We start from the raw sequence: 23745 nt of genomic DNA, 5'->3' as shown, positions 1-23745 counted from the left end.
ACTAGCAATGAGGTAGCCTCCTTCACCACCCCTGAGGCAGCAGAATGCTATTTTAGGAGGTGCTTGTGTGGCACACACTATGCAGAGAACAGTCAGAGAGTTCATGAGAACAGCAGGGAGACAGGCCGCTGCCCTAACTCAGCACCTTTCACCTGAGCCAATCATGACACTGCCTCCTGGTAGGGCTTCTAATTCCTACTATTTTGTATTAGAGAACCCCACCACCTGGGTCCTTTGATTCAGTTCACATTTGCAAGCCAAGACTGCCTCTTCAAGATCTATTAACTGTGACGGCACATTTGGACTGTAAGAAGTGATCTGTCCTGACCTTGCTTTGTTAAGAATCAGACTAGATCTGGCAGTGGAAACCAAATGGGTCTGCCTGTGCCCCATTCATATTGAAAATGAATTAAGTACACGCCACCATTTTGGCCTACAACTCCCAGCATCATTTACTATTAGCCATGTTGTCGGGGCTGATGGGAGTCGCAGTCCTAAGCATCCCACTGAGGAAAGCTTTCCTAGTGGTTGTTCATACCCGCTTTAGCAATTATAGGGGATTGCTAATTCCAGCAGAGAGGTGCTGTGTTGCATATATCCCGTTGCTTAGCTTGCTCTGGTGGTGGGGCCGCCTGCATTTTGACAGGTTGAATTCTGCCTGCCGGGGACTGCGTCCGTCGCGCCGCACGCGTAACTTTTGGTGTGGGAGCGGTTTCCACAGCCCTGCAAGGAAGCGAGGACGGGCTGCGGCTGTGCAACGCTCTGAGGGGGGTGGAGCCGCATGGGGTGGATGCGGACTGGCTCGGATGAAACGTGCGTGGGGAGCTCGCTGACAGAGCCCGCACCCCGCACGGCACCGGGCGCGCACAGCCAGCCTCCGCCCCGGTTTTCCCGTTGACCGGCTCCTGTCTGATAGGTGAGAGGCGGGATTGGCCGGCGCCGCGAGGCCGCGGGACGGGATTGGCTGCGCTCCCTCTTCGTCCTGAGCCTGTGCGTGCCGCGGCTGCCGCTCTCCTGTCGGCCTTTGGCTTAGGGAAGCGGGTGAGTCCTGCGTCGGACCCTTGGCTGCGGAAGGCTGAGCGCGGGGTGGGCCCGGAGGCGCCCCTGCCGGCGCGGGGCGCTCAGGGGAGGCCGGGGGCGGGCCGGGAGGCCCCGCTGGCGCTGGCTCGCCCCCCCCCCCCCGCCTTGTTCTCGGAGCCGAGGCCTGTGGTGGGGGAGGGGAGCAGGCCGCGCGCACCGCCGGAGCGGCTCGCCCCTGCGTCGCGTGGGCCGCCGCGGCCCAGCTGAGGCGCCGGGGCTCTGCGGTCGACCCCTTGCTCTCCGAGGCGGTGGGATCCGCTCCAGCCGGGCTTGGATACGCAGAGTTCGGCCCCGGGGTCGGAGTAGGGCCGGGGAGCGCCCAGGCGAGAGGGCCTGATTGGGCTGTAATGCGGCTGCGGGGAGTTGTGCGGAGCCTGTTTCTTGGAGGGAGGGGACGAAGGTGGTGCGGGCGGGCAGGGAGGAGTAGCAGCTCGGTGATGCGCGGGCGGGGGCGGGACGAGTTGGGTGAGCAGCCCGTTTGCGTCTATTGGGTGGAGGAGACGCGAGTCTGTTTCTTCACGTGCGGTTCAAGTGGGTGCAGGCTGTGCAGGAGGACACGTGAGAGTGGTGCAGTGAGGTTCGTTTGTCAGCCTTTGGCAGGTGTTATTTCTTGTGGCCTGTGAGACTTGCACGGGCACTATGATCCTGTTGCTGCAAGTTTCCCCCTTCCCCCCACACCGCACATTTCATTATGTATTGGAATTTGGAATGTTTGAGATTGTAGTTAATTGATGGGTGTGCTGTTTTTCTTTTTAATTATTTTCCTTTTCCACAAATAAAGGGAAGGAACTGCAGAAGTGCTCGGCACCACATATTAAAGGCTAAAGGGTTTCGAGCTGTAGGTCATCTCGTCAGGAGTAATTGGGAACCAAATTAGATGGGTCAGACAGTTTTGCACACTTGCTCCATTCATATATAAAGGTGTTGGGGTTGTGAACATCTTAGGCTTGATAATAAAGATAAATAAAACACATCACCTGCCCCTTCTTATCTTTGCCTTGTTGCATTCTGATCCTTCCTAAGCTAGAAGCAAGCTGATCAGGAAGCAAATTGTTTAAATCAAGGAATGGATTTTATTTCCCTTTCCTACACACTCCTTTTTGTGTAAAGTATAGACCATCTACCTCATTTTATTTGTGAACAGGACAGATGTGTCTGTGGAATACACTTGGCTGCTTTTTCACATCTAGTTTGGTTTGAACCAGCATCAAGAATGAGCTAAAAACGTTCTTGTACACTCAGTTACTCAACCAGATAGCATGCAAATTTGTTTTAGCAGATCTTTGATGATACTGGTTGAGCTTTGTCCAAAAAAAGGCATATGTACAATTGCTCTGTCACATCTAGTTTGGTCCTCAGTTTCTTCTGAAGTGGTGTCTATAACATTAAATACATAGTACATTTTCAAGATCTCTTTTCTTCCATCCAAAGCTGATGCTTTCCTTCCTTCAGTTTTTTCTCATGTATTTTTGTTTGTATCTCTTTATGTTTGATAACATGTTAATCAGCTAATTTTCCTCTTTGTATCCTATCCTTTTTCCAGGAAGCTCTAGGAAGTTACATGGCTTAGTGTGGGTGGTACTCAGAGAAATCAGTACCCTTTCTTACTAAATCACAGTGACTGGGTTTTCATGGCATGCTAAGCCACCAAGGTTTTGAAGCCACAGTGGTCTAGTGCAGTCTGAACCTAATAAGGTAGCTTTTTTAGGCCTGCAAAGCCACCAAGCTGTGGTCTGCAGGTTGACCACAGTGGCAAGCAGGAGAAAGCCATGGTCTGGGGGGGTCTCTTGTAAAGGACAAATGCTACCTTTTCTTTGCAACAAAACACTCACTTTTCCCTGCATTGACTATGGTGAGCAGTGGAGGTGTATGATTGCATTCTGCTGGACTATCTCTTGAGAAGGCCTAGCTTATCTTTTCACCTTTGCTCAGTATGGAGACTGGTTTGTTGAGCAATGGAGGTGCATTCTGTTGAGCCTCCTCTGGTGGAGACTCAGCAGAATTTGGTTCATTCCCCCACTGCCTGCTGCCATGATCATGTCAACAGGCAGGGAGGCTTGTTCTTCTGGCCTTCTTTGGCGGATAGTCAGAAGAATACGCCCTGGGCTGCTGTGTCAGTAGCTGAGCTGTTAGTTTGCCAAGCAGGGACAGGATGAACTTTGTTGTACCCTTCTGGGGCTGAGCGTGATGTGATCTACCCTGTACATGCTTAATGCAGATGGCGCACTTCTGGTGTCTGCAGTGCACTGGTCACTTAAGCCCCATGATGTGATGGGGATGGTAACACTGTGTTTGGTCCCCTTGATAGGAGGCCAAGCACAGCATGCCTGCTGCTGCCAAGCAGCTTCAATGGCAGGCAGGGGACAAGCTGCTTTCTGCGCAACTTCGTTGAGAAGAGGCTGAGCAGAATGTGGCTCACCCCTTGCATTGCTGGCCTCAGGAGAGATGGAGTGCCAGCCAGACCCTTCCTGCTGGGATTAGCAGGAGGAAACATCTGACAGCTGCCTCTGAGTGCTGCTTAGGCACTTTTGGACTGCTGTCATCTCTGCCCCACTTCCATTACAGTATACCAGCCAGAGGACTGAAGGAGGAGGTGCGTCAGGGCCCCTACTGTGCCCCAGTGTTTGTTGTGCACAGTGTGGGGACTGGACTAACTTTAAGGCTTATAAACCACCCTAGGTTAAAAGTGTCATGCAAACCCACATGCTCTCAGCCTATCAAAACTAACAACTAATGTTTAGTCTAGCACTTGCTTCAAAATCAGACATGGGTACACATAAGATAAACTATCATGGTTTATAACTTAGGGATGACCTGTTGGGTTGTATGAATGTAGTAGTTTCTCTTCTCAGCCCATCATTCACTTTGTAATAAAAAAGAATTTATGTTCATGTATATTAAAGGGGTACGTCTACATGATAAGCAGAGATCTGCATGTTATTGAGAGAAAAATTTTGATATTCTCATTGCTATTTTAGATGACAAATGGCTATATTAAATGGGGGGGATGCATGCTTGTGAAAACAACAGGTATATTACTTTAATTATCATTTCTGCATGCTAGGCTCTAACCCCTCTTGGCCTTGAAGGTCATTGGGTGATTTTGGACAGGTCACTGACTGTCAATGTAACTTACCGTATTTTTTGCTCTATAAGACGCACCTGACCATAAGACGCACCTAGTTTTTAGAGGAGAGATCTATGGAAAGCTTCCTGATAATCACAGGCACATTCCCCATCACTTCCCCATGGGCTTCATTAAAAGATGGGTTGCCATTTGAAAGCACACACCGACCTGTGATTAACAGCTCTCACCTGCGCTGGCGGAGGGGGGGGGCGGAGCAGGACGCGCCGAGCGCGTGCCGGCCAGGTGTGGTGCAGCTGGGCCGGCAGCATGCTGGCGATGGTCTTCCGGGCAGTGCGGTGGCGGCGGCAGGTCTTCAGCCCACAGCTCCTTCTCCGCCGCGGCAGGTCTTCCCAGGCGGTGGGGGTGAGCAGTCCGTCTCTCCGTGTGGCCGGCGGGTTAAAGCCCACGGCTCCTCCTCCTCCGCACCACTCCCCCTGAGTGGCACAGCTCTCAACTGCGCCGGGGGGGGGGCGGAGCAGCGCGTGCCAGCCAGGTGGTGCCACGTGGTGCAGGCGGGCCGACAGCATCCCGGGCGTCGGGCACACACACATTCGCTCTATAAGACGCACAGACATTTCCCCTTACTTTTGAAGGGGAAAAAAGTGCATCTTACAGAGCGAAAAATACGGTACCTAGCAGGGCTATTGCAAGGATAAAATGGAGAGAAGAAGACAATCATGCATGCTTCTTTAGGTTCCTTGGAGGCAAGGTGGGATATGAATGAATGAATGAATGAATGCTGATTTGGGTATACTCTGAAATAAATAGCCTTCCCCAAGCTGGTTCCTTCCAAATTCATGACAGTTCTAATTAGTTTTACAGGTGATTATTCCTATCTGGTATGCTGGAGAAGTCATTGCCATTGAAATATAAATACATATCTTGGTGTGAAATAGAACTGATAAGCAGTAACATCAAAACCAAAGGTGCTTCAGCAGCCTTAGTGAAGAAAATTGAATTCTATGGCAATAGATGAATGGCTGCCAGGATATCCTTATGAGTATTACTACAACTCCCATAATTCATTGGCACACGTGTTTACTGAGGAATAGTGGGCATTGTAGTGTGATGTATCTCAATGGTGGAGAAAGTTTTGCTAGTGTATCAACACTTTTTGTTTTTTTCCTTTACATTTGTTTTTTGTTACACTCAAACAATGTAAGGGAAGTAAATGCTACTGCATTTAAATTTTACAAATATTCCAGTAACTGTTTCTACATAATGTAACATTAAATCATGGGTGGGAGGGGGAAATTCTACAACTTCCAGCATTCCCCAGCCAGTCATGCTAGGAGCTGGACCATTTTCTGAGTAAACAAGCATAGCAATGTACTCTAAATATACTTTAATGTCCCCTTTCAAATATTTTAGGTCAAATATTGGGGAAAAGAACTGGACAAAAATTAACATGTTGTACATTCTTAGAATTGCTGTTTACTAAATACAAGTAATATAAACATGCTAAATTAGATCATTCTATTGGGCTTCTGAAAATTTCCAGTGCAAAGAATGCTATGCAAACTTTATTTACATATGAAACTTTTCTGGAAAAAAAATCCAATACAACATCTTCCAGAAAGATCTCCTCACTGACCTACAAGTAGTACTCAACATGAATCAGCATTGATTTATATAAACTGGAACTAATCAGAATTTTATTTATTTGATCTGTATAAAAGCTGCCTGTTAGCATTGTGCTCCAAGATACTTAGCTATCGTAAAACAAACTAAAATATTTATTAGATATCAGGGATTATCAAATGAGTGGTTTCATGTATAATGAATAACTATTGGTAGCACTCCAGAAGTTGTTGGTCTGCAGTTCTCATCAACCCTAGCCATGCAGTCAGTGGTGGGTATAATGGGAACTGCAGTTCATTAACATCTAGAAGGGCAGCATGTTCCCCATCTCTGATGTATAACTAAAGTATTTCCTTTAAGCAGTATATGAATAGATTCACATTTGTTATGGGGTTTCCTATGCCAAGAATGTTTATTGGACTGCCTTGCATCAAGAATTTATTTGGCTAAGTGTTGCAAATTAGTTATGGAAAAGCTGCAATGAAGGGAATCCTTGTGTGTTCTCCTCTAGAGGTTCTAAGGAAGAATTAAGATGAAACTGACTTTAAAAAATAATTGCTCTAATAAAAGGCCTGCTAATGTAATATTGGATTTGGTTTTGTGGTCTGATTTTTTAAAAAGCTGAGAGTGGGTCTAGGGGATTTAATTATTCAGAGAGGTGTTAAATCCTCCAATATTAATGTGCTTGGAGAAGTTTATCTAACAGTGTTTCTGAAGTAGAGGTGGGTAGCTTGTGCAATTCTAAATGTTTTGCCTACAACTCTCATCATCCCCCATGTTTGGGTGTGCTGGGTTAGGATATTGAGAATTATCTGGAGAGCTGCAACTGTTCTTTATCATTCTACCATTTAATGCATAAAACCCAGCTAATCTCTCTCTCTCTCTCTCTCTCTCTCTCTCTCTCTCTCTCTCTCGCGCGCGCGCGCGCGCGCGCGCGCGCGCGCGGGAGGAGCACCTCTCAAAGGGCTTGCAGCATTTTATAAGATCCTTAGCAAGGAGAATTCCAGAGCTGCATCACAAGTATAGGAAGATAAGATTTCTTATATTTGTGATGTTTAAGATGGTATTGGCATATTGTTGAGGACATTCTTAGCCATGCTGAGATCATGAAATGTAGGGCCTTATGGTGAAAATTACCATCTTCACTTGTGGGGTTAGGGAAATACTTTCACCTGTATGTTACTCATGTATTCTGACATGAGAGGAGTAATAGGAATACAAAGAGGATCATAGCATTCTTCGCTCACTGTAGCTTTGAGCAGTTCTCTAGGAAATGTATACTACTTTAGCCTAAAGTTTAAATAAAGCAAATTTTGAGTATGTCAGAAGAAGGATCACAAGCTGCTGATTTTGAAAAGTGTTTCTGGGCACTGCCAGAATCATGAACCTCATCATCAGCACCATCGTACAGTTTCCCAGGAACTATCTCTAAAAGAAGGTCAGGTAGCCCTTTCCTAGTGGGAAGAAAAATGGAAGACAGAAATGGTTGTCACAAGCAGTAAACTCAGATTCTAATTTTAGAAAGGGGTGGAGCCCATCCTTGATCTATACTGTGATAAACTAGAGGAAGTCAGTGGTGGTGAGCTGGGACTGATGAGGTCAAATTGCAAAAAGTGCATGAGGAAGGATCTGTGGGGAGGGGGAGAGAGAGAAGGGTCTGTTCAGAGCAGAGAAGTTGAAAGCTCCTTCCATTGCCATATGTTTAGTATTGCATGAGTGAACTGATCCAGTATTCCTATGGATTTAAAAAACAGCAGCCAGAACCCCATTTTTGAGCAAACAAACTTGTCTTGTATCCCATCAGTTGTTTCATCAGTCCAGGTCAGCACTGTCTATACTTGCCATCAGTGACTATCCAGACTTTCATTTAGGAGTCTTTTCCAGTCCTACTTGGAGCATCCAACTGAACCAGGAACATTTTTCATACAAACATTGGATCTATCACTGAACTTTGGCATTGTTCATTAAATTTAGAAAGCCAGGATGCATAACAATAGCAGCATAATCAATCTGTATTGAGATATACACTCTTGCTTAAGAACATATATCTTGCTATATTGGATACGTATTTACGTAGTCTTAAATTTTTTGTCAGAATCCCAGTGCCAAGACATACAAGAAAATTTCCCATTACATTTCTGCAGGAAATTTTCCACTTTTAGAAATACATTGTTTCCTAAAATTAATTAGAAATAAAATAAATGCAATATTATTCAACCTGAGCAACTGAAAATTTTAAATCTAAGAATGTTTTTCGCTTGACTGAGAAAGCATATGTACTTAGGGCACAATCCTGTGTCTTTCTAAAGAAAAGTGAAAATCTCTTACAATTCCCAGCATGCGGGACTTTTTAATTTCTAAACATGCATAGGATTGTACACAGTTATTCAGACATGCTAAAAATAGTATGTAAAGAATTTTCAATGCTTTCTTTTTCATATCTCAGAGAAGTATATGCTATTGAATTTTTTTTTTTTTGCATGTTTGACTATAACACTGAAGCCAAAGCAATTGTACCAGTACAGACAGAATATCTGAAAGTATAGGAATTACCCCTTCCGAAACCCTGCTATTCTTGAAGCAGAAAGGAGGAAGGAGCAGTGCTTTTCTTTTCCCCCTTTATGGTGTTTTCCTTTAAAAGAATTATTTCCCATTTATTTTAATTGGAGGGAAATTAGCCACTGTAGCGCTAGGGCTGGTATAGTTACTCCCTTGTTCTAGGACCATGGAAGGACACTGAATCCTGCAAATCCGCAGTCTCCCCTAATATGCCCAGTAAATGTTCCTGCGACACTGCATTTTTGTAATCTTCAATGACTGAGTATCACTGGCTGAGGACCTACCACAACCACATTGTGGAGGCTTCTGCGGATACTTTTCATCTACTAAGAGCAGGCAATTCTTTATCTGCTTTATGGCTTTTGGGGGCCCCTTCCAGAGATCACAAAATTGCTGTCTAGCTGTCTTCTATTCAGGATTGTTTTTAATCAAGTATTTCCATTCAACTACTTCAAGCTATTGGAAGAACTTCACAGATAATTCTACAACATGCATAATTAACATGATACACTTTTAATTTCTTGGTGACTTAATGTAGGTCAAATAAACACATTAAATCCGAATTCCAAAATTTAAGGGCAGTGAAAAACCTCCCAAAATAGTTTTCAGTTCAGAATTTTCCAGAAAACCCACATTACTGACCAATTCACTTTAGATACTAAGTAGATATTGACCAGTGGCCTAAAGGAAGTCATACAAGTTTAACTGAATCTTGTAGGTAGACTCTCATTCAAGAAATCAGAAGGGACAATGAATTCGAGATTTATGGGAAAGATTTGTATCAGGTACATTGGGGTTGCCAGAGGCATTTTATCAGGTATTGTGGTCCCAAACTGCATAGGACTTTATCGGTTAAAGTGAGCACCTTGAATTATGCTCAGAAGGAGATAGGAAGCCAATGCAAATGTGTCAGAATGGAAGGTACATGTTCAAACCATCTGGTATCGGTTATTAGTTTGGTGACTGCAGTTTTTAAAAGCTGCAACTTCCAAACTGTCTTCAAGGGCAGCCCCACCTAGAAAAGCACATTGAACTAATCTATTTTAGAGATTACCAGAATGTGAATGACTGAAGTCAGACTACCTCTGTCCAGATCATAGTATCAGCAAAGATTTCAGCTTTCAAAAGATCACAGCCAAGCCATAGCAACAGCGACTTCTCAGTAGTTCCTCTTCCTGGGGCATCTACTTCTGAACCAGGGCAACATAAATGTGGTATGTAATCTATTCATTTACTGGATAGACCCACAATGTAAAGGAAATGATCCTGAAATACCCTCTAAGGATGGCCTTTATGTATATATTTAGTTTTTCAGAATAAAATCTCTATGACCATCAACAAATTTGCTATGCAGCGTAGTTACTTAGGGCTTAATTCATTGGCATTGCAGTAAAGATTCTACCCAGCATTTTTAAGTTATGCCTTGCCTTAGCATTTATAGATTATAGCTTCTCTTGCAAAAGCACCAAGTGCACTAACATTTCTGTTTATAACAAACATTATTGAATTGTTTTTAAAATGATGTAGTTAATGCATAGAAAATCAGTATAAACTCTAGACAGGAAAGACTGCTTTTAGGAAATCAAAATAGAAAAAAAATAGAAATAAAAAAATTAAAAGTTTGCTTTTAAGAAAATGTGGATTTGCCTTCTATAGATCTCTGGAGAAATGTATTACTATAGAAGAAAGGTATGAGCACACTTAACTATATAAGAATTATCAACTAACTTTGTTTAGAAGGTACTAATTAAAATCATGTGATTGGAATCACACAGATTTCACAGACAAGTAAAATGATAGATCAGATGGATTAAGGAAATGGTGGGAAGAAAGCTACTGGGAGAATATGAATGAAATCGTCATCTTTTCTAGCTAGTCCCTGCTGATTTGCAGTAGCTATTCTGCCATAAAAGACTTGCTTAGAATACATCTGGAAGATCAGGGGAGAAATATTTTTATATATCAGACATTTTAAAGAAATGCATTTTCATGAACAAGACCCTGTTCAGATATGATAACTAATAACTATTATAGAACATTCTGGACTTGCACATGCATTCCTCTTGTCAGGTTATTTTTTTCCAGCTACATCCTGATTTCTATCTGGTAACCATTTAAAATCAACATTTATAAACTGTCCTTAACCAAAAGATACCAGGGTGGTAACTCATAACAAGGTGGTCATGCAGCCAAAAATGTGATAAAAACAATACAGTACAGTAATAAAGCAGCAATTAAGGTAGTAAACATTAAAAAACAGACAAGCTAAGTTACCTGGTCAAAGAGATTTTGACCTGGTGCTCAAATGATTGTAATACTGATGGATAAGATGTTCCACAGAGAAACTATTAAGGTAGCTGAGTCCCTAGCTGATTAACAAGTAAGCACCAGTAATCTGAATTGGCCCTGGAAGCAAATAGGCAACGTAGCTACCTTTGAGTCAATGTTATATGATCCCATCTGGCTTCACCTGTTGTTCCGGTAGCTGTGTTCTGCACTACTTAAACTTTTGAGTCCTCTTCTAGGCCATTACAAATGGGCTGTACCAAAACATGGACAACTGTGGCTAGTCTATCCCTATCTAGAAACAGTTGTAATTGGTGAACTATGTGAAACTAAAAGAATGCATTCTGAATCACTAGAGTCACATGGGTAGCCAGTGACAAAACTGGATTAAGGAGTAATCCTAAACTGCATACTTCTTGTTTCAAGAGAAATGTGAGCTGTACACCTCATTCCTGAACATGAGAGCTACCTACACTTCTGTCCATAACCTTCCCCTCACCTTTGTCAGGATTCAGTTTATCGGCTTTCATTGCTTGCTTTCTGTGACATTTAAATCAAGCAAGCTATGGTTATCAATAAACAAATTTTGCTTCCATGCTGGAATTCAGAAATCCACCTAAAATTGTGGATTTCAGTCTTGTTTGGAGTTATAATTTAGAAATCTTGTTTAGAAATATACTTACACCAAGTCAGACTATTGATTAATCTAGCCCAGTATTGTTGATATTGACTAGCACCAGGGTTTCAGGCATTTCTTCAACCCACCCGAAGATGCCAGTGATTGAATCTTGGACCTTCTTTATGAAAAATAAATATTCTAACACAGTGCTATGGTAATGATAACCATAACACAATTAGAATGTTATAGCAAGGAAACAGGATACCATAGAGGGGATTGGTGCAATATGAAGCTGGAGCCTCAGTGTGTTCTGATGGCCATTGGGAGAGCTAGCCATTTTCCTGGTCAACTGTTCTCTTTTTCATTGATTGAAAGAAATGGATCTAGCTGTATTTCCTCAAAGTTACGTGTCTAGTTTAGACATAATCCACTTATATAGTATTCAAACTGTAATATAAGATGAATTATGTCACTCATTAGTGAGTGAGCTTTTATCAAAAGTTTACTGCAGAGAACACATCTGTCATGAATTAACAGTTCTGCATACTTACCTTGGAGTAAATCTAGTTGAACTCACTGGACTGACTTCTGATAGACATTATAGGCAGTAACACAGCTTGGCCTTCCTGCAAAAGGTAAAATGTGGTAGGGCAAATGTTAAGAGGAACATAGTTCTGTATTTAATTTTAATTAATAATGTAGATTGATAGAAGTTATGGCAACCAGGCAACATGACCTGCACGGACATAACCCACATACTTAACCTATATGTTCCTGCTTAAATGCTGATTATTCCCTTTTTTCCTAAAAAAAATTTACTATTCCAGTATATTTTCTTTTACCTCAGAAATTGATAGATGGTATCCTGCGTACAGTTCATAAGGGAAAATTCTTTCTGCAGCTTAGTCTACTGAATGCTGATAAAAGAGAAAGGAACCTCATGTTAGATACAGGAGCACCTAATGAAGGAACAGAAGATCATAAGTATTCAGGCAGGCAGGCCATGATTTTAAACTTCTTTTCAAAACCAACAATCAAAACCTGTACAGCATATAGTTGAATTTTGTGGCTTCTCAAATAAATAAATATTAAAATATAAAGTAAATATACTACTGATAATGACAAATAAACACAGATTTCATATAGTGTAATACTGTTTATTTTTATTTTGTATAATATAGCTTTAATCTATGGAGTTCATTGCAAAGGTATCATAGAATAGTAGGAGAAGGGGCCATGAAGGTCATCAATTCCAACCCCCTGCTGTTGCAGGACACCACATTACACCATCCCACTCAGATGGCCGCCCAGTTTCTTTTTGAATGTCTCCAGTATGGGGGAGCCCACCATCTCTCTAGGCATCTGGTTCCACTGTTGTATTGCTCTGAAGGCTATGTTGAAGGCTACTAGCTTAAATAGACGGATAGCTATTTAGAAGGATAACTTCATGAGGAATGGCTATGCCAGTTGGCTATTAACCATGATAGCATTACAGTCTCTGAGTCAAGAGGCAATATACCTTTGAGTACCAGATACTGAAAGGGAAACACGGGATAGAGAATACATTTGTGGCCAGTTTGTCAACTTCCAGAGACATCAGAGCAGCCTCTGTCAGGAACAGAATACAGAATTCAAATGGTATGATTCAGCAAGGCAGTGTCCGGGTTTTAACTGGTAGTATGTCACATTTGTAAGTCTGCCAAATGTCAAGTAAGAAAAAGAGATTAATGGGCTGGTTTATCAATTCTAACTTACGAAAGGAACATAGGAAGCTGTAAGCATTGCTGCGGTTAACAATAGTTTTTGTCAATGTGAGTTTTACTGTTATAATAGATATTAGAAAATTATTTTGCACTCCTGTCCAGTAACAAAAAAGCGGTGACTCATGCATACTGCTTGCTGTATGTGACATATTTGTCCTTGCTCAGGGCTTTTATGAGATAGAATTATAATATTTACGTAAGTCCAGGCCCACCAGCTAACTGTTCACATTTAATGTAAGGTATCAACTGAGAAAATGCAGCTGAGATTTGTCTTTTCTCTCTTTTGCTTATTTCAGGTAGATTTCTAATATAGAATAAACACTAAGTGCACAGTACTTAGACAAACAAAAATCGAAGATACATTTCTAGAAACACGGCTTATGAACAGTAAAACAGCATAGTAAACATGGCATCTTACCATTCTTCCCATATTTAGCAAATATGGTGAATTCTCTCATGGGAAATTGATCTTTTTGAACATTAGTCTGTCTTTTATTCATGTTAAGCATTTTCACATGTTTCTCTGCTTACATTAATTCATTTTAATGGAAATATCAAACTTTCCTAAATCTGTAAGAGCAAAACTGGTCTCAAAACTGGATTTCTAGCTACAAAAGCATCCATGTGAGACAACATCCTTGCCCATAATAATTTACAACTGATACATCAGTAACAATTTAATCAATTATCTCAAAAATATTTGTATTTTAGTTGGGAGACTCAGTGTTTTCTATTTGTTCCTGGCCTGATAACATTTGTTTATGCCTGTTAATGCTTATAACTCTAATCCCTTTATGTCTTCCCTTTATTTACACTCTCCTATTTTGCCCCTAAAGCCTCTATCAGCTATTTACCACTCTAAATCTTGGCACAGGTATTTTCCAGAATGTTAAGTATTACAAGATTTCTGTGGCACTGTACTTCGAAAACTTTACTCTTTAAGAGGCCCAGTTATGTGAGACTGGGTGCTAGAATAAAACCATGAAATCCTAATGTGAAGCATCCTTTGATGCATTTGCTAATGGAATCTTAGCCAGGGTGAGCCATCAATAGTATCAAGGGAGCTGTCACAAAATGGCTGCCATGGGATGCCAACTCCTACAGTGTCTGTTGCAATGAGTATAGAGAGTAAAGAAAAAGAACCACCCACTTCACAAAAACTGGTGAGGCTGCAAGATAACTCATCAGTATCCTGAATATCAGGCATAGTGGAATTTGAACCTCAGAACACAAATTTCCTCCTCAGAATCCAGTTTTCTGTCCCTGAGGACCATGTCATACTATTAGAACCAAAATCCACTTAAAATTCTCTCTCCCTCTCTTCCCCCTACCCACCAGGTTATGCACTACTGTTGCCCAATTTGCTTACCATTTCTCATCCTAGTTTTCCAAGCTTTACTAAGTGGGTGGCTTGCCTGTACCCTTTATTTTAAATGAGAGTTGTGACCAGTGGCTGGAAAGCATAGCACCAGTTTTCAGCAGCTCTTCCTCTTGCCTTGCTAGGGCAAGAGGCATTGTGAGGAATGAAAGCAGAAGTCTGAAGCCTGGTACTCAGCTTCTAACTACCCAAAGGTTGTATTTTTAGCCAGTGTGGTATAGTGATTAAGAGCATGGGACTGGGACTCAGGTGATCTGGGTTCTAGTCCCTACTTAGCCATGGAGCCAGCTGGGTGACTTTGGTCCAGTCACAGAGCCCAACCAGGGTGGTTGTTCTTGGGGAAAGATTGAGAGCAGCAGGAGGAGAAAGATGTAAGCTGCTTTGAGTTTTTTCAAAGAAAAATGGTGGGATATAAATCTAATAAAAATATTTTAAAAGCACATTTTTAGAAAGATAGGGACAGCAGACACCAAGGATGTGTCTGAGTGATACCTTGTTAACCCTAATTTTAATTTTAAAAGTTATGCTAGTTCGTCCTGCCTCCTTGGACTGCTGCCCCTCCATTTTTGGCTTGCTGCTACATGCAAAAGGTGTTGGGGAAGCTGCCATCTGAAGTAGTGAAAACTAGTTAGCATGCGGGTCATTGTAATTTCCCTCTAAGGTGTCAGTCCTTCAAAAAAATAAAAAGATTCATGGGGTGCTGTTATTGCTGTTTACACCTTTTTATGTTCATGTACAGTACTGGAAAGGAGTGATGTTACTCTTTGGATTGCATGGCTAAGTTATTGCAGGGTGTGGGCAACCGCAATTTCGAATATGCATACCCCAGGTTTTGTGTTAACCTGGCAAGTTGTGGTGACATGAGGGTTAAAGAGCCCGCTATATACCATGATTTTATGTAATGTGAACATTTGTCAGGTTTGCATGACACAAGAAGTAGGGGTTGCATGTATAAATTCTGTTTCTCTATAACATCAAGCATAACAGGGCCAGGATGCAGCTATGAGGGCCATCAGACTGAGAATGAATCCTCACAGGATGGAGACTATGAATGGGCGGTTCCCAGTTATGGGATTTGAGAGGTTTGCCTGTTCTAGATGGCGTTGCAGTCCCCTGGAAAGAATTGCCTCATAGTTTAGAGGTGCTCCTGAATTCATCTTTGTCATTAGAGGCCCAAATGGTTCTTGTGGCAAGGAGCACCTATTACCAACTCAGGTTGGTATGTCTGCTATGCCCTGTGCTGGACTGGGATAGCCTGGTCACTGTATACCAAGCATTGGTCAACTCAGATTTAGATTAGAGTGATATACTTTCTTCCCTTGCATTTCATCCCAAAGCTATAGCTGGTGCAGAATGCAGTAGCCAGGATACTGAACAGAGTCCCTAGCTGTATACCTATTGAAGCGGTGGTGATGCAACGGTACTGGCCAGCTATTAGGTACCAAACAAAGTACAAGGTTTTACTGTTGGTGTAATTTATGTGGCAGATTGCCTTCCCAAATATCATTAATATCATCAGAGGGGGTCTTGCTGACCTGCAGATTACCTCCTTCCAGCAACCAGGAGGCAGGTCTCTCCATGGTGGGACCCTCCCTTGTGGAATTATCTCCCCCATTAATATTCAGGAGTCTGTAAATGGATCATATTTTATGTGCTAATGAAAGACAGATTTCTTTACCCAGGCTTTCCCTGAGTGAGTGTGCTACCTAGTCTGTTTGTAATTCTATGTTCTATAATTTTAAAGGATCTAGTGTTTTTATTATATTTACACAAGTTGTTCTACCAGTTATGTGCTTCAGTTCTATTTTGATATGTATCATAATGCATCTAATGTTTTAATTTCATTGTAAACTGCATAGTAAATTTATTCAATATGGACATTTATATTTATCTGTATATATTTGATGGTACATTTGTACATTTATCTGTATCTGTTTGATGATAGATCTATTTGATACAGATAAATGTATCAAATACGTAATGAAATAAACCTGGTGCCATGGCTCATTGTGGGTGTCATTCAAACCCAGTCACAATGTAATACATCAAGGGCACAGTCCTGTTTAGGTGCCCATAAGGCCACCAACTTGGAACCTTACGAACATCCATTGCAGACAAAGAACAGCAGCAGCGTTGATCATTGCCTTCACAGTCTTCCACTCTGCATTTTTGCTAGATGACTTTTTCGCCATTCTAGGTGGGACATTGCCAGTGGAGAGGGAAGGAAATTAGAGCAGTTTTAGAATACCATGTATTCCCCAGTCTCCTCCGCTCCTCCCAAAACACCATTTTTCACCCTTCTCCGTGTTTATTTTACTGCCTAAGGACATGCTGATGCTGGGAAGTCTAGCTTGTTTGAACAAAAATGTTTTTTGCATGATCATTAATACAGCAATTCACTTTTTAAAATCCTTATATGTTTAGTATTCCATTTTTTCTCCTCTCTCTTGCAGCAATGGGTCAGGAAGCTGGAAAGCCCACATGGCCTAAACCAGCAGGAGGGTATCAGACAATTACAGGCAGAAGATATGGAAGAAGGCATGCCTATGTCAGTTTTAGACCATCTTTGACGAACCAAGAGAGAAATTCGAGCCAACACGATGGAGAATGTGAAGGATTAGAATTAGATGATGTTCAGAAAGAAAGTTCTTTGTGTGCGTGTCACATAATTGTAAATTGAAACTTTGTCTTCTTAAGAGAAAGCATTTGAAATAATAAGAGTGGGCTGGTCCAACACAGCTGCACAGAGGGAGAGTCAGTTGTACAATTAGCATAATATGGATAAAGTGTTTTTACTTTTGTATATCTCCAAGTTCCTATGAACATAATTAAAATAAGAGATAATCAAAAACTTTGATCAAAAGCTCAGCCCTGACACTAGATTTGTGTTATTATTGGCAGTTTTATATAATGTTTGATCATAGAACTAAGATATTAGTATACTAGGTCTTTCATTATACTTGCAAACAGTGGAATGCATAGAAATGAATATGTTTGGGGATTCCAAAGTACATGACTTTAGACAGGAGTTGTGATATGAAAATGGTCTTTTGTTAATGGTTCTTTGCAGTTTTGTTTCAATTGATATATCCACTAGTCTATATTCAGTCATCTTCCAGCCTGTCACTAGATTTCTTTATTTCAGAGAACAGTAATAGTGTCCATGTTTTAAGAAATGTGAGATAAAATAAATTTTAAAATCATATTATCCCAAAGGACCCCCTCATAGTAAACTATTGGCTTGGATCGGTAATATTGTAGGGACAGCCAAATCGTATTTATTTAGCACATTTTTGTCCTGCCTCTTAACGAAATGCTTGCATGGTGTCTCACACCATGTAAAATTTATATAACAATAAACAAATTAAAACTACAACAATAAAACATTTGGTAGCAGAAACCAAATATAACTGCAATATCAAGTCTTCCCAATGATTCTTTCTAAAAAAAATAATAAAAGGAAGTTTGCTGAAGAGACAGTGGAAGGGAATTCTAGAACCAAACAAAATCAGTCAGTGAAATAACTTGCCTCAGGGATGGTATCATTAAAGAAGCATTGCCTAAGACACACTCATAATCTTGTGTGATTTTTTTTAATATTCCTAATGAAAAATTGTATCTCTCTTCTGAAGATGTTATAGCGAAATAATCTTCCTTTGACTGGAAGGTTAAGTGGCTGGATAAAGCTTCTGATTTAGGCATATAATTTTTAATACTGCATGATGGATCAGAAGTACATAATAATTTTACAGCATAATTAAACACTTTCTGGGTTGTCACTGAAGTACTCAAAATGTGACATATCAACAGCTATATCAGTACAGTGTTTTAAAAGGCAAAGTAATATTAAGGCAGAACTTCAAGATATTCCATTCTAGAAATGAGTGGTTTTTATTTTCCTTTTCATAATATTGATAAACACTTCTTTCTGCATTGCTTGAATAATTAAAGTTCTGTCAGTGCATATTCATCAAAATGGCTGTTAAATATGACATCAAATTACTTGAAAGCATTTTAATGAAGAATAGCCTAGGTGGGGTTGAACATGAACAGATGCAAGTTTTACCATGTGTGCCTTGATAAATAACTTCATATCCAGTCTGATCATTCCAACATATGCTTTCTTTACACTTTTTAAATAAAGGTTCCAGTCCACCAGCCCAAGTATGTTCTACTTTGGCAGACATACCATTGTTAGCAAATGTTGGATCGAAGCACCCCATTAGTCAAGCTGAACCAAGCCAAGCAATCAACACAGATACATCTACATTTTCTCCAGCATGTTACAATTTGGGAGACAGCCAAACTGTGGGTAACAATGTAAATTCTAATAGTTGTGCAGAGTATGCTTCTGGAGAGCACACAAACCTTAATGGCCAAAATGGAATTGCTTTTGTAAACATTGACTCTTACGAGCCAGATAGCAGTGATGGAGAAGAAGAGGCTGACCAACATATTTCATTAGGTAAAGAAGAAGCAGGCATTTTTCAAGAGACACTGGACACTATGCTTTCTGAGTTGGACAAAGGAGTAGAATCCTATAGTGATATGCGACCACACCTGTCCAGTTTTGGCCATAATGCATCAAGTAAAAGTTTTGAAGACCTAAGACCAGTGCCTTTCAAGAGATGCTCTAGCATAGAATCAGATATTGCTCACCAAAATAAGTCACTTCTGAAAACATCTAGTGAAGAAGTATCTCCAATAAAAAATATCCTTTGTACCAGTTGTGACATGGATCAGCAAAAAAATGCACCTGATTCTACAATTAGGACACAGGTAGGGATTTGTAATGCATTAAGTACTAGTACCAAGACTGATCAAGAAAATTCATCTGAACTGGTAGTAAGGCCCAAAGTTAGAAAACAACATTCTGTGAGCCAGTTGGACAGGAACCACTCTATTACAAATGAAGAGGACAAAAAGAGTAGTACTACAAAGTGGAGTGAGAATGTGGATGTCCAACAGCACAATGTGGAATGTATCTGGAAACACAGCAAAGAAAAGAACAACTCTAGTATGTTTTTTGACCCAAGAGATTATGAAGGAGTTCAAAATAAAATAAAAAGTGAACTAAGGAAACAAAATGGAATCCTTCAAGACAAAAGTAAAGCAGATGATAGTGCTTTCTGGGATGAATTTGAAGACTGTGGCAGAAATCTGTCTTCCATCAAAGATGAAGATGAAGACAGGTAAGAATTTCTGCAAAGATTTCACATACTTCAATTTAAGAGCAACAATGAAAATGGATGGGTAATTTTGCAATAACATTGCTACTTGGTAGTAAAGCATGTGTTTGGATGTAGTAATCCACTTGTAAATACCTGTGTGCTACTCAGAATCTGATACTATTATGTTTTCTGCCACATATGTATAGATTGGACTGGGAGCATGAATTAGCTACCTAGTCCAATATGCCTTGACACAAGAAAAAACAAAAAATCCCCCACTTCAATTCCTCTTACAATTGCAACAGGCCCTTATTTTAAAAGTATAATCTTTTCACTGTTCTTACCTCCATGCACGGAAACATAAACTTTGAAAACTTTTATAACCCAGTATGAAAAAGGGGATTGGGCTAGTGTGCCTCCCCTTCCCACATGTCTATTTTGCTTAGTTTTGCAACACTTGAATAGGGCTAGATAGAGCCCTGAAACTGAGATAGAAACTGATTTGTTCAAATACTCTAGAAAAAAAGGGGGTACACTTTAAAAAATTGGAAAAAACTGTAGGGTACTCTGCAGTTTTCTCAGTTTTAATTTTTAATAAGTCAAGTGTCCCATAGCTTCATAACTTTAGAATATTAAAAATATTTACAGAGAATTGACAGCCTGGATCAGATTGAAAAGCAGCTGTGAAATGTACACACACACATACCCCTTCATTAAATCGTAAATGTATTTCTATAATGTTAAATGTATTTTGTGATACAAAGTTAATTGTTCAAACATTTCAGAAAAAGAAGAAATAATAACAGAGGTATCCATAAGGGTTCTCTAATTTGGCAACATTCCAACTGAGCTCTTAATCATTCCCTCAAAAGTGTTGCTGTGGTATAATTAGGAAGAGGACTTTGGATTTTGAATGTAATTAAAATGTTCCAATTTTTACAGTAGTACCATATTTCCAAATAGGACATTAACAGGGGAAAGAAAAAGAATAACTAAAAGAGTGATACAGAATGATATTTGATGAAACGTAAAGCCTTAAACTGCTTAGGAGCTGCTACACAGGAGAAACTTTATTTTCTGCAATACGAGATATAGTTGCCTTTATCAACCTAATGTTTCTGGGAGAAAAAATTATATTCACCAACTCTGAATATTCATCCAGTCTGTTCCATCAAGCTATCAGCTCCATGCACATTCATTCTTCTGGGGGTTTTGTTGTTGTTGTTTTAATTGAAGTACTCTGATGTTACAACCATGTGCTACTTTGCAAGTGGGAATAAAGAACAGATGGAAGTATTTCATCATATTTATCTCTGAACTGTTGGAACAACTGAATAAAATACAATGCCAGAAAACCTATTGGGATGCAACATATAACTTCTTAGCTAAATTATTTTGAACAAAACAGTCACAAACATATGGCTGAAGAAAACTCACCCATATTTGCCCGTTGTCCATTAACTTGGTCAGGAAAAAGCAATCTAACCATTTTAAGAGGGGTTAGGTTTTTTGCATTGGGCTTAAACATGTCTCAAGCCAAATAAGAGTTGCTTTATTAGGAAGGTTGATGTGAAAATCAGGATTTTGTAAGGATTACTATAAACCAGTGCATGAATGGCCATGCAGATGTCTCTCTTGTTCTGCTTTCAACCCATCCCTGAAATTTCAGACATTTTATGGCAACTCCCCTATGATCAAATGTATATCTCAAAAATAAATAGATATTACTTTGACCAGCTATTTGATCTACACATTATTGTCTCTCTATTTTGCTTTGGAATAGAACCTTCCTGTAACCTCTTACAAGCTCTTACTTGTAGCTTGCTTTCTTTTTCTATAAACCCAGATGTAGACCAAGCTGAGTGATTTTGGTTGTGACTACAGACTAACAGTGCAATCTTATGTCTGCTCAGATATATGGCCCAGGTAACTATAGATAGGGTTACAGAATAAGAGATTGCACAAATGTCTCAAATCAAAGCTTGTCACCTGAGGATGATTTTGTATATAGTGCATTGATCTTTCCTTTTTTCTAAAACGGTAAAGAACTATAATTGATCAGAAATCAGAATATTAAACTATTCCACGTTCACACCTGTTAAGGGCAGTTGATGATTATATATGGAAAATAAGCTGAAATAGATTAAAGTACACATGAGCAATTAAATCCAAAAGTATGCTACATATCACAGTAAAATCAGATGACAGCATATGAAGTCAAAGAGTAGACTTGGCATATCTTGATCAGGATTATGTTTTAAAACAGTGGCATCACCACAGTAAGGCTCCTGTCTCTCATATTCACTGATCTAATATTTTGGGATGGCATGGAGAACAGAAGTGCAGATTAATTTTAATGTCCATAGAGCAGTCCTAGACCATTTATTATTAAAGATCCAAACCAACAGTTGAATTGGTCTTAGTGGCTAGGCAGTGAAACTGCTAAAGGATTTGAAGTTGTGGTTTTGAGCTGCCAGTGCCTAAGTTTAGTTGCTATATTCCTGGACCAATTGAGGATTATAAACTGTTCAAAGGCAGTCCTATGTAGAGTACGTTGCAACAGTCTAACTATGAAGTAATTAAGGAAAGAATAATTGAGGCTAAGGTCATCATTAAGAGGCTGTTAAAACATTATTTAGTATTAGTAAAACCGTTCTTCACTGTGGTACATGATGAAAAATTCAATAAAAGAAAAAGTGCAGCTTTCGCATTGCTCTCTAATGGCAAGAAGTGCATGTGATAACTGTTTATCCTTCTCTCCCTTCCTCCCTCTCTCTCTGGGTGATGTGTTTGTTAATGAGAAACTGCTAACATGCAAAGAGAAATAGTAAATTTAATGGACACAATCCATCTAAACTTAAGCACATGCATATCGCATTGATTTAAATGGGAGAGTTAAATTTATGGTTAAATCTCTCCCAATATAGTCAGTGCATCTTAATGTGTCTGCATCATGGCCAATGTGCTAACTTTTTAAAAATCATCGATGTTTTAAATGCAAATGTGTGTCTCAATTTGTAGCTCTGAATGCAGTGATGGTGAATGGTCTGCCTCTCTGCCTTCCTATTTTGCCGTGACTGTGAAAGATCAGTCCTCTAGTGATGAGAGCTGGGAGACTCTTCCTGGAAAGGAGGAACCAGAACCTGAAGTGCAGAGTGACAGTAGTGCTGTGGATGAAGAACATAATGAGTATGGTTTCCAAGCAGGGTATGTTTTTATATTTCTGAGAATGAAGTATACCGTTTAGTAAAAACAAAACATATAGATTTATGTGCACTACAGTGTGATGGTTGCCATTAAACTATACCTATCCTATAGTACAGTGGTACCTCGGCTCACGAACGCCTTGGTTCGCGACCAAATCAGATCGTGAACAAAAATTTCATGAAAATTTTGATGTGGGTCGCGAACTCCGCATTGGGTGGTGACCAAGATCGCAGCCATCTCCCCACCCCCCCCCGAGTGGGAAGATGGCCATGATCGCAGTTGCGTTTGTGCGGGGAAGACACACATGATCATGGGTGCACTCCTGCAGGAAAGATAGGCGCAATCTCGGCCTTCTTCCCCCCCAATCAGCACGATAGTGGCCATCTCCCTACCCCACCCCCGAGTGGGGAGATGCCCGCGATCATGCTGGGGGCGGGGAGGGGGGAAATGACCGAGATCGCGCCCATCTCTCCCTCTCCCAGCTCGCCCCATTCTCACCCACCTTTCCATCCCCCAGTGCACCCTGTTCGCGCCTGTCTGTCTCTCCCCCAGGGTGCCCATGATCGCACCCATCTCCCCCCCCCCCCGCATGCAGGGATGACAGGCGCGTTCAGGGATGATGGGCACGTGCAGGGATGACAGGCGCGATCTTGGCTGTGCTGTGGGGGCGGGAGAGATGGCTGCGCTTGTGCTCGGGGGTGGGGACGGGGAGATGACTGTGATCTTTGTTGTTCTGTCACTTTGCTTCACATTTTTCTGATCTAAAAAAATGATTGCAGAACTGATTAACCTTATTTACATTGAACCTTATGGGGAAATTTGACTTGGCTCATGACCAGTTTGGGTCACGACCACAGTCCTGGAACAGATTAAGTTCGTGAGCCAAGGTACCACTGTATAGGGGAAATTACAATAAATGATCACTGGCTGAAGTGAATATTATAATTATCCAATTTTGAAACAGGTTTCAAGTA

At 40.8% G+C, this 23745-nt stretch overlaps 1 protein-coding gene across 7 annotated transcripts in view; it reads left to right on the top strand.

Annotated features, from left to right (window-relative positions):
* The first annotated feature begins 827 nt into the window (after positions 1-827).
* The window catches only part of PJA2 (praja ring finger ubiquitin ligase 2), a 65952-nt gene continuing 43034 nt past the window's right edge, over positions 828-23745 (top strand). For 3 of the 7 annotated variants that reach the window (XR_006416271.1, XR_006416272.1, XM_044446185.1), the window contains exons 1-4: positions 829-916; positions 16847-17047; positions 18538-19585; positions 22586-22771. Coding sequence is in view for 4 of the 7 variants with exons in the window: in XM_044446185.1 (XP_044302120.1) it covers positions 16849-17047; positions 18538-19585; positions 22586-22771 (1433 nt within the window). In the remaining 3 variants the exon portion in view is untranslated. Of the gene's footprint in view, positions 1042-1561; positions 1658-16846; positions 17048-18537; positions 19586-22585; positions 22772-23745 lie in introns of those variants that run through there. The other 4 variants (XR_006416273.1, XM_044446188.1, XM_044446186.1 and 1 more) reach the window with 4 other exon arrangements.

This window comes from Varanus komodoensis, unplaced genomic scaffold (genome assembly GCF_004798865.1).
Source record: "Varanus komodoensis strain SLA01 unplaced genomic scaffold, ASM479886v1 scaffold5, whole genome shotgun sequence".
NCBI lineage: Eukaryota > Metazoa > Chordata > Lepidosauria > Squamata > Varanidae > Varanus > Varanus komodoensis.
This window is presented reverse-complemented; position numbering and strand designations above follow the sequence as displayed.